The sequence below is a fragment of the Bubalus kerabau genome, chromosome 8, assembly GCF_029407905.1.
Source record: "Bubalus kerabau isolate K-KA32 ecotype Philippines breed swamp buffalo chromosome 8, PCC_UOA_SB_1v2, whole genome shotgun sequence".
Taxonomy (NCBI): Eukaryota; Metazoa; Chordata; class Mammalia; order Artiodactyla; family Bovidae; genus Bubalus; species Bubalus kerabau.
Window position 1 is genome coordinate 25905237 of NC_073631.1, and position 12423 is coordinate 25917659.

The following is a 12423-nucleotide window of genomic DNA, read 5'->3' on the forward strand; positions in this document are numbered from 1 at the left end:
CAGGGGGTGGGGAGATGAGGGCGTAGGAGGGAGGCAGAAAGATTAGGACTTCCCTGTACTTAGACCTCTCCTGTACCATCCCCAAACAAAAGAACTCAGCTTTGCTGCTAAGTCACTACAGTCGTGTCCGACTCTGTGCGACCCTATAGACGGAAGCCCACCAGGCTCCCCCGTCCCTGGGATTCTCCAGGCAAGAACACTGGAGTGGGTTGCCATTTCCTTCTCCAATGTGTGAAAGTGAAAAGTGAAAGGAAAGTCGCTCAGTCCTGTCCGACTCTTAGCGACCCCATGGACTGCAGCCTATTAGGCTCCTCTGTCCATGGGATTTTCCAGGCAAAAGTACTGGAGTGGGATGCCATTGCCTTCTCCGGGAACTCAGCTTTAATTGACTTTAAATAACTAGGATTTACGTTTACTTGGAAAAATAAAGGTTTAAAAAACATTCCACCAGGTGACAGTGAAAGTCAGTACCCCAAAATGATATTATCAGGCTGCTGTGTTAGAAAAACCATTTTGCACACAGAAGGGTAGGGCCTGGCTGGGAGTCATGCTAACTAAAAGTCCATGATACAATGATGAGTCAAATGACACTGGCAGAATGTTTGAGAAGAAGTTACAACGAGTAACAGAGAGCATGTTTCAATTAATTAAACGTGAGGATAAAAGCAGTGAAGGGTAGGGAGAGTCCAAGATTTTCAGGTAGGGAAATTGATAAATATGCAGGTTCCATTCACCAAGAAAGATGATAGGCATAGAAGCAGATTTGGGTAGAATATAATTATTTGATTTTCAGATACAATTAGTTTAATTCCTTATGGAACACTCAGACGAAGGGCTTCATCTGGAATATAGTAGTATATATTCTCTGAAAGGGTAATAAAGAGTTTTGGATTGTGTGAGAAATAACTGAGGCATTTTATGTTAGACAATGTCTGTTGTGTGTGTGTGTGTGTGATGTAAATAAAAAATGTCATCTGTTGAGAGAGAGAGGGGAAAGATACGAATAAACTAAAGGAGGTTTCAAAAGTTTAATCTAATTCATCTAGGAGACAGGAACAAGAATGAATACTTTTCAGAATAGATGTTTTTTTTAAAGCTGAAGATGTGTTAAGACCATGTTAATACTGGGTGTTAGCCTGTTGTTCTTTAGTTGCTAAGCTGTATCCATTATCTTTGAGGCCCAATGGACTATAGCCCACCAGGCTCCCCTGTCCATGGCATTTCCCAGGCAAGAATACTGGAGTGAGTTGCCATTTCCTTCTCCAGGGATCTTCCCCAACCAGGGATCGAACAAGCATCTCTTGCACTGGCAGGCAGATTCTTTACCACTGAGCAACCAGGGAAGCCCGTGGGTGTTCAGTCACCATGAGTAAATTAGATAGCTAGCAGGAAGCTGTGGAGAAGGCAATGGCAACCCACTCCAGTACTCTTGCCTGGAAAATCCCATGGACGGAGGAGCCTGGTGGGCTGCCATCTATGGGGTCGCACAGAGTCGGACACGACTGAGGTGACTTAGCAGCAGCAGCAGGAAGCTGTGGTACAGCACAGGAAGCTCAGCTCTGTGCTCTGTGATGACCTGGAGGGAGGGAAGGATGCAGACTGGGAGGGAGGCTCAGAAGAGAAGGGATACATGTATACTAATGACTGATTCATGTCGTTCTACAGCAGAAACCAAGACAACCTTGTAAAGCAATTATACACCAATCAAAAAATAAAAGAAAAAAATACCTCGTGTTAGGAATTTATAGTGGCAAAAATCTGTGTATTTATGAGATTTCTCTCTGGTTATGCTGTGCGCAAATCGTAGGAACTGAAATATGGGATCATAATAGTGATCCATGACTGAGGGTTTGTGAGCCTCTTGAAAGGAAGAAAAAAAAAGGATTCCAAATGAGAAAACCATTTTGTAAAGGTAATAGTTCAAGTGATAGATTCTAGAGAGGGTAAAATGAGAAATGTGTCATTGGAATAGTAAAGAGATTTGGGATTAAGGATTTAGCATTTACAATGAAGCAGAAGAGGTTATGGGAAAGGTGGAAAGATGGTACATAGGAGATACATTCAAAAACTAAGAGCACAACATGGGAACAATAGAATTAATAATCATCATATATTTAAATAGGTGATAAGAGGCACTTAAGGGCAACAAAACGTTCCAAAGCAATATATCATCTGCTACATGCAATGCCAGGTGGATCATTCAGTTCAGTTCAGTTCAGTCGTTCAGTCATGTCCAACTCTTTGTGACCCCATGAATTGCAGCACGCCAGGCCTCCCTGTCCATCACCAACTCCTGGAGTTCACTCAAATTCACGTCCATCAAGTCGGTGATGCCATCCAGCCATCTCATCCTCTGTTGTCCCCTTTTCCTCCTGTCCCCAATCCCTCCCAGCATCACAGTCTTTTCCAATGAGTCGACTCTTCGCGTGAGGTGGCCAAAGTATTGGAGTTTCAGCCTCATCGTCATTCCTTCCAAAGAACACACAGGGCTGACCTCCTTTAGGATGGACTGGTTGGATCTTCTTGCAGTCCAAGGGACTCTCAAGAGTCTTCTCCAACATCACAGTTCAAAATCAATTCCTCAGCACTCAGCTTTCTTCACAGTCCAACTCTCACATCCATACATGACCACTAGAAAAACCATAGCCTTGACTAGACGGACCTTTGTTGGCAAAGTAATGTCTCTGCTTTTTAATATGCTATCTAGGTTGGTCATAACTTTCCTTCCAAGGAGTAAGCGTCTTTTAATTTCATGGCTGCAGTCACCATCTGCAGTGATTTTGGAGCCCAGAAAAATAAAGTCTGACATTGTTTCCCCTGTTTCCCCATCTATTTCCCATGAAGTGATGGGACCAGATGCCATGATATTAGTTTTCTGAATGTTGAGCTTTAAGGTGGATCATTAGGCTTTACAAGTTCAACAAACACAACTACCTACACACTCATAACACTTAAACCTATTTATGTTTATCTTAAAATATTTTATTCTATAAAAACTAAGTATTTTACTTTTACCAAATACATGATCATTGTTCATTAACAAGAATAATAGTTTTTACTTTTATTTATTTATTTTTTTTATTTAATTTTATTTTTAAACTTTACATAATTGTATTAGTTTTGCCAAATATCAAAATGAATCCGCCACAGGTATACAAATGTATGTCTTCTTGTTAAGAAGCCCTTATTATCCAGTCTATATATAATCATGAACGGCTATCATATTTCTGCTGGTAATCTGGTGATGAAATAGATGAACTCTCAGAGCGATCAACAAAGCAGATTATAGCACCTCATTATTCAATAATAATTTGTGATTTTTTTCAAACATGAATACATCTTATGTAGATAACTTAGATTATTTTAAGTCTCAAGGAATTTTATATAATATATATATATATAGTTTCTGAGTCAAGGTTACCCCAGATCTTGAAAATTTTATTATTATCCAGTGTTCTTTATTTCCCAGAAAAAAAAGACTATCGAAGGTAATCCTGAAAAGTACATAGGATGAGAAAGAGTGCTACCAAGGACACTATGCACCTATGTTTTAAAATTGGAGGCCACGCTTTGAAAAGGCATCATGGTTTAATTTATTCTTGTGATATGAGAGTTACATAGCCTACCTTATAATTCCTTTCAAGTAGGTCTTTGCAGAATGTGTGATTATCTCAAATGAAGTACAAGCTGTTAGTCCTTATTTTTTCCCCATTTTGAAACCCCATTTGATCTCTACTCCTTATAAATTTGGCATCTTACATGTAGCACTTACTATATCTATCTAAAGAAAAGAGGTTTTGAGACTTGAATTTCTTATGAAACTACCAAAATAATTCAACTTGTCTCTTTCTTCCAAGTCTGACACAATTAGTCTGAATCTGTTGACTCAGAGAGAGAACATATCAAAAAATGTTCCCGCTTCTTTTTCAAAACCCAAGGACAGTATTGCTTGCTCATGTAAATTTAAATAAGGGACAACTTTGCTATGTCTGAATGTGCAAACCATTTATAGAATGAAACAGAGAATACAGAAGTTTTAATCTCTAGATCCAAGTAAGAATCTGTACCATTTAAAAATATGCAGCACAGAGCACTGGTAAGCTGAAACCATACATCAGAATAAACTAAATGAATTTCACTTAGAGAATCAGCAAGTGTGGGGAGTCCTCTCAATTTATGAGATATGGGGAATTATTTGAGGAACTAAAATATTTGATGGGTAAAGGCTATAAGCATATTAATTATTTAATATTTTGAAGGGATCAAAATATCACATATGAAAGGTATACATCTATTTTAAAAAGCAGGGAGCAACATAATTACCCAAGGAAAAATATATGACTTCTTTAACAGAAAGGGAAGGAGTACAGCATAAGACTTAACAGTGTGGACTCCTCATCAGATTGCTCAATTTTGGTTTATGACTCAATCACCTATTTCTTAATTACATGCTTTAAACTTTTTATTTATTGGAGTGCTAGCTAGCAAAATTCCCCTCACTTCTTTACCCACACGTTGATATTCTACATTGTAATGTCAGGGCAGAAAGTCTCTAGACCTGTGGCTCCCATGGGATAGATGAGTCACTCTCAGGGGATTTGTAAGGTCAAAATGGTATAAGTGTGGATTCTGAGCTATCATTCGTTTTTTTCACTCTCATTTTCTCATGAGGGTACAGTGGAGTTTTCAAGGGGTTACATGACATATATGTCGACACAGAAGCAAATGTGGTTACTCAGCTGTCTTCTATGTAGCTGGACATTAGTCATTTGTAACAATGTAATATAATGTACACTTTTTCATTTTTAGTTTGAAAATAATCATTTTTCATAAAGATAATATTGTTGTCAACATCTAAGGGGTTTATCCAAGGGAATATTTCATGCAAAAATGGACACAATAAACACAGAAATGATATGGACTTAACAGAAGCAGAAGCTATACAAAAGAGATCTTAATGACCCTGATATGCAAGATGGTGTGATCACTCACCTAAAGCAAGACAGCCTGGACTGCAAAGTGAAGTATGCCTTAGGAAGCATCACTACAAAGCAAGTAGAGGTGATGCAATTCGAGCCGAGCTATTTCAAATTCTAAAAGATGATGCTGTGAAAGTGCTGCACTCAATATGCCAACAAATTTGGAAAACTCAGCAGTGGCCACAGGACTGTAAAAGGTTGGTTTTCATTCCAATTCCAAAGAAAGGCAATGCCAAAAAATGTCAAACTACTACACAATTGCACTCATCTCACGCACCAGCAAAGTAATACTCAAAATTCTTCAAGCTAGGCTTCAACAGTACATTAACTGAGAACTCCCAGATGTTCAAGCTGGATTTAGAAAAGGCAGAAGAACCAGAGATCAAGTTGCCAACATCCGTGGACCCTAGAAAAAGCAAGAGAATTCCAGAAAAAAGCCTATTTCTGCATCATTGACTATGCTAAAGCCTTTGACTGTGTGGATCACAACAAATTGTGGAAAATTCTTGAAGGGATAGAAATACCAGATGACCTTACCAGCCTTCTGAGAAACCTGTATGCAGGTAAAGAAGCAACAATTAGAACCAAACATGGAACTACAGACAGGTTCCAAATTGGGGACATCAAGGCTGTATATTGTCATCCTGCTTATTTAACTTATATGCAGAGTACATGATGAAAAAATGCCTGGATGGATGAAGCACAAGCTGGAATCAAGATTGCCGGGAGAAATATCAATAACCTAAGATACACAGATGACACCACCCTTATGGCAGAAAGCAAAGAGGAATAAAGACCCTCTTGAAGAAGATCAAAGAGGAGAGTGAAAAATCTGGCTTAAAACTCAACATTCAAAAAACTAAGATCATGGCCTCTGGTCCCATCACTACATGGCAAGTCTATGGGGAAACAGTGCAAACAGTGAGAGACTCTATTTTGGGGCTATGAAATCACTTAGAAGATGACTGTAGCCATGAAATTAAAACACGCTTGCTTCTTGGAAGAAAAGCTATGACAAACCTAGACAGCATGTTAAAAGCAGCGACATTACTTTGCCAACAAAGGTCCATCTCGTCAAAACTATAGTTTTTCCAGTAGTCATGTATGCATGTGAGAGGTGGACCATAAAGGAGGCTGAGCACTGAAGAACTGATGCTTTTGACCTGTGGTATTGGAGAAGACTCTTGAGAGTATCAAACCAGTCAATCCTAAAGGAAATCAGTCCTGAATGTTCATTGGAAGGACTGATGCTGAAACTGAAACTCCAGTACTTTAGCCATCTGATGCGAAGAACTGACTCACTGGAAAAAAACCTGATGCTGGGAAACATTGAAGGCAGGAAGATAAGGGTACAACAGATGATGAAATGGTTGGATGGCATCACCGTTGCAATGGATATGAGTTTGAGCTATCTCCAGGAGATGGTGAAGGTCAGGGAAGCCTGGCGTGCTGCAATCCATGGAGTCACAAAGAATCGAATACGACTCAGTGACTGAACAACAGGGGGTGGATCATTATCATTTATAGAATGTGTCATCTTTAATATGACAAACAAATAAATATCACACATATATACAAAACCGTTTCAGGGTGTGTAAGGATTTATGGTGTGATCAGTGACCTACAGCCAAACATTCTGGAATGTGAAGTCAAGAAGCCTTAGAAAGCATCACTACAAACAGAGCTAGTGGAGGTGATGGAATTCCCGTTGAGCTATTTCAAATCCTGAAAGATGATGCTGTGAAACTGCTGCACTGAATAGGCCAGCAAATTTGGAAAACTCAGCAGTGGCCACAGGACTGTAAAAGGTCAGTTTTCATTCCAATCCCAAAGAAAGGCAATGCCAAAGAATGCTCAAACTACCACACAATTGCACTCATCTCACATGCTAGTAAAGTAATGCTCAAAATTCTCCAAGCCAAGCTTCAGCAGTATGTGAACCGTGAACTTCCTGATGTTCAAGCTGGTTTTAGAAAAGGCAGAGGAATCAGAGATCAAATTGCCAACATCCGCTGGATCATAGAAAAAGCAAGAGAGTTCCAGAAAAACATCTATTTCTGCTTTATTGACTATGCCAAAGCCTTTGCCTGTGTGGATCACAATAAACTGTGGAAAATTCTGAAAGAGATGGGCACACCAGACCACCTGACCTGCCTCTTGAGAAACCTGTATGCAGGTCAGGAAGCAACAGCTAGAACTGGACATGGAACAACAGACTGGTTCCAAATAGGAAAAGGAGTACGTCAAGGCTGTATATTGTTACCCTGCTCATTTAACTCATATGCAGAGTACAAAATGAGAAACACTGGGCTGGAAGAAACACAAGCTGGAATCAAGATTGCCAGGAGAAATATCAATAACCTCAGATATGCAGATGACACCACCATTATGGCAGAAAGTGAAGAGGAACTAGAAAGCTTCTTGATGAAAGTGAAAGAGGAGAGTGAAAAAGTTGGCTTAAAGCTCAACATTCAGAAAACTAAGATCATAGCATCTGGTCCCATCACTTCATGGGAAATAGATGGGGAAACAGTGTCAGAATTTATTTTTGGGGGGCTCCAAAATCACTGCAGATGGTGATTGCAGCCATGAAATTAAAAGACACTCCTTGGAAGGAAAGTCATGATCAACCTAGATAGCATATTCAAAAGCAGAGATATTACTTTGCCAACAAAGGTCTGTGTATTCAAGGCTATGGTTTTTCCAGTGGTCATGTATGGATGTGAGAGTTGGACTGTGAAGAAGGCTGAGCGCCAAAGAATTGATGCTTTTGAACTGTGGTGTTGGAGAAGACGCTTAAGAGTCCCTTGGACTGCAAGGAGATCCAATCCATCCACCCTCAAGGAGACCAGTCCTGGGTTCTCATTGGAAGGACTGATGCTGAGGCTGAAACTCTAATACTTTGGCCACCTCATGCAAAGAGTTGACTCATTGGAAAAGACTGTGATGCTGGGAGGGATTGTGGGGAGGAGGAGAAGGGGACAACAGAGAATGAGATGGCTGGATGGCATTACTGACTCGATGCACATAAGTTTGGGTAAACTCCGGGAGTTGGTGATTGATAGGGAGGCCTGGCCAGAGAAGGCAATGGCACCCCACTCCAGTACTCTTGCCTGGAAAATCCCATGGGTGGAGGAGCCTGGTAGGCTGCAGTCTATGTGGTCGCTAAGAGTCGGACGTGACTGAGCGACTTCACTTTCACTTTTCACTTTCATGCATCGGAGAAGGAAATGGCAACCCACTCTAGTGTTCTTGTCTGGAGAATCCCAAGGATGGGGGACCCTGGTTGGCTGCCGTCTATGGGGTCGCACAGAGTCGGACACGACTGAAGTGACTTTGCAGCAGTAGCAGCAGCAGGGAGGCCTGGCGTGCTGTGATTCACGGGGTCACAAACAGTCGGACAGGACTGAGCGATTGAACTGAACTGAAGGATTTTTCAGAAGCCTTAAAGAGTCCTAGATTAGAGTTTGAGACATACTGCTGAAGATTACATTTCTCCATTGACTGATGGAAACTGGCTGGGTTCAGAGAGGGCATGAAAGAGACCTGAGAAGGGAGGAGAGAGAAGGGCTTGGTTCCTGCCATTCTACCTCCACTTCCTCTTAGATCTCTCCAACATGTCACTCTCACAGAACCTGGTTCCAGCAGCAACTGGCCTCTAGTCTGCAGCTTACAGCCCGCTATTCAGTCCTGCAGAGACCATGGTGATGTTGAAAGAGGTCTGACTTCCAGGGCTGTGGGCTCCTCCCTGAGTTCCTGAGCTACCAGAGCCTGTCAGATAGGATCCTCTGCACAGGAGTCTGATGGTTCCCATCTGCCAGGCAAAATCCCCCACCTTCAAACTCTGCCTTCCAGCTCCAAGAGGTCCTCCTTCCTAGCTTCTAGGTTTTGATGACTCCAACCTGGGGGAGGAATATGCTTCCTGTGGTTGTACCTCAACATGTCTCAGTGTTCATCTTTGCTTTTCAAACTCTCCAACGCTGTTTTACCCGTTTCCTATTTCACATTCCCTAAAGTAACATAGTGAGATTTCTGTTTTCCTGACTTTGTGGAGAGTGACACATTTATTGACAAGTAGTAATGGATTAAAACCTACACCTAATAAGAAAACTAAAATCTCTGTGGTGACAAAATTGAATTAAGTATCTAAGAGGAAAAGTAATACTCAGGTTACAAATCTAAAAATGTGAAAGAATACCAGTAATTTGAACAAGTGATATTAAATACTATGTTTTCTAGACATAACTGCCTTGTGACTACTGATATATGATACATGATACATGGTGTATGATATATATTATATATATTCCAGTCATTTAAAAGAGTACTTTCACGCCAGTCAGAATGGCTGCGATCCAAAAATCTACAAACAATAAATGCTGGAGAGGGTGTGGAGAAAAGGGAACCCTCTTACACTGTTGGTGGGAATGCAAACTAGTACAGCCACTATGGAGAACAGTGTGGAGATTCCTTAAAAAACTGGAAATAGAACTGCCTTATGATCCAGCAATCCCACTGCTGGGCATACACACTGAGGAAATCAGAAGGGAAAGAGACATGTGCACCCCAATGTTCATCGCAGCACTGTTTATAATAGCCAGGACATGGAAGCAACCTAGATGTCCATCAGCAGATGAATGGATAAGAAAGCGGTGGTACATATACACAATGGAGTATTACTCAGCCATTAAAAAGAACACATTTGAATCAGTTCTAATGAGGTGGATGAAACTGGAGCCTATTATACAGAGTGAAGTAAGCCAGAAAGAAAAACACCAATACAATATACTAATGCATATATATGGAATTTAGAAAGATGGAAACAATAACCCTGTATACAAGACAGCAAAAGAGACACTGATGTACGGAACAGTCTTTTGGACTCTGTGGGAGAGGGAGAGGGTGGGATGATTTGGGAGAATGGCGTTGAAATATGTATAATATCATATATGAAATGAGTCACCAGTCCAGGTTAGATGCACGATACTGGATGCTTGGGGCTGGTGCACTGGGACGACCCAGAGGGATGGAATGGGGAGGGAGGAGGGAGGAGGGTTCAGGATGGGGAACACATGTATACCTGTGGCAGATTCATTTTGATATATGGCAAAACCAATACAATATTGTAAAGTTAAATTAAATAAAATTTAAAAAAAGAGCACTTTCTTAAATTTTATGGAAGTATCTCTTAAAATTATTACCTAAAACATAGACTTGTAAGACACTGTAATGCAAGTGATGTATAGTGATAAAGTATATTTTCTCTAATGTTTAGTTACACAATCTTAGTTTGAAAAGATAAATCCTGCAACAAAGGTAATTTCTAAGCAAATCATCTCATCTTATAGAGAACTTATACTGACATTTCCCTTTGAGGTTTTTGCATTATATAGATTTTTAGTAAATACTTAGACTTACCACTTGAGAGGAGAGCAGGCTTACTTTTTACCATTGGACTAGAATGAGGAAACTTGTTGCTAAATGACATGAAAAGGTGTGTTGTGAAATCATCAGGAAGCTCGGCTTCCAGGAATGTCTTCATAAATAGCTTGAAACCTTCAAAATCTATTGTCTGAAAAGAAAAAAAATTTAAATATATATTTTAAGACTCAGCCAATGTTAAGATTGTTTGCAATGTTCAAGAGCATTAGCAGGAGAAATGATCTCAAACATTCTTACATCCAAGTCTACAAAAGGAAGGTAACTCTTTGAGAAACAAACCAGGCACTCCTACGCTACCACTGGTGATTAGATTTAGATGTCTTACCTGCAGCAATGGAGCAAGAAAAACAGGAGCTTTCCAGTCAGGCATCCCTATTTCCACAGTGTCTGTATGGCCTTAAAAACTTTACTCTTAGAAAGTTAATTTCCTCCTCTGTAAATTGGGGAGAATATTCACAATTCCAAGGAGTTATGATGTTTAAATCAGACAACTACCTGAAGGTGCTGATGCAAAATCAAGAACATAGCATGAATACAGAAAGTTATCCCTCTTGTCTCCTTTCTTTGTCTCTAATAATAAACACTGTTTTGAACCACTGGAGAAAGTGGTTAACGTGAAAGTTTTACCTTAACACCAAGACCAATGGATATAAAATCCTAAAGTGAAATTCTAAATCTTCCTAGGCAATTGTCAAAGAAATCTACTTCAAGATCTCTGCCCACTCTTACTCAGTGCAGAGCTATAAAAGAGCTGACATTTGCACCTAAAGATCCATTGCTACACTGAGAATCTCCATGTCCACTTGGGGAAATGGTGATGGGAGCTACCTTCTATTCTCAAGTTCATGGGAGAATTTCACAGGAGTGACTGAGAGAGCTTGCTTTCTCCAAGCAGATGTGAACAGTGGGCCAAGATCTGACTCCTGCATGGGAAACTGAGAACAAGGGTGCAGGTACTTTAGGGCCAAGAAAGGACAAGGTATTCGTTGGGCTTGTCACTGCCTGGACACTAGTGCATAAATGTTGCCTGGGAAATAGATGTAGACTTCATGGAAGAGAAGGCTCCTGGAGTTGTGTAGGGTACTACCTACTAGGCCATTTGAAGGGACTAGGAGACCTACAGATAAGAAACTGAAATGAAGCCACATCTGTCCGGATCAAAGGACCTCAAGTGCTATAGGCCTCATAGGAAGCCCTGGAAAGGTACTTTTTTTTTTTTTTTTCCCTTACCAATTAGTTCAATATAATGGAGATGAAACTAAAAATAAGGCAAAAACAAAACTTGGCAGATTAATGCTCCCAATTTTTTTCAAACTCGTGGCAGATGAGGATAAACAATTCAATAAACTGCAAATTCTGGATACAAAAAGCTTATTTTTTCTTACGTAAAAATATTGGGATATAGTGGTAGAGAAGGACCAATTTTATCACTGCACTATTTTGAATAAACCTAAAATGAAATAAGACATATAAGGATATCAATATGAGAAAGTAAATTTTTGCAGATTAGATCATATAACATTTAACTATATATACTATGTATGCTTTTGTACCTAATATTATCTCAAGCCAATATAAAAAAATGTATTTTATTCATGATTCTAAGATCCTGTCTGCAACTTAATCTGACATTTTTAATTAAGCCTTGTTTTGCTTATTCATTCTCAGTAGGGCACTTCAAATATTTATACATATATATGTGTCTAAGTATATATATATACGGCAGTGGTGGTTTAGTTGCTAAGTCGTGTCTGACTCGTGCAATCCCATGGACTGTAGCCTGCCAGCCTCCTCTGCTCATGCAATTCTCTAGGCAACAACACTGGAGTGGGTTGCCATTTCCTTCTCCTATATCTATATCTATATCTATATCTATATCTATATCTATATCTATATTGGTTATATATTGGTGGTGGTAAAAAGACTTCATTTCTTTCCATGTTCAATGAATCACCACCACCACTGAATATTACAAATTCTACTAGTAGTTCAGTTCAGTCTC

At 39.9% G+C, this 12423-nt stretch overlaps 1 protein-coding gene across 1 annotated transcript in view; it reads right to left on the reverse strand.

Annotated features, from left to right (window-relative positions):
- The window catches only part of DGKB (diacylglycerol kinase beta), a 1145939-nt gene that overhangs the window by 646339 nt on the left and 487177 nt on the right, over positions 1-12423 (reverse strand). Inside the window, exon 12 of the mRNA XM_055589891.1 lies at positions 10398-10551. Within this exon, the coding sequence (XP_055445866.1) occupies positions 10398-10551 (154 nt within the window). The remainder of the gene's footprint in view (positions 1-10397; positions 10552-12423) is intronic.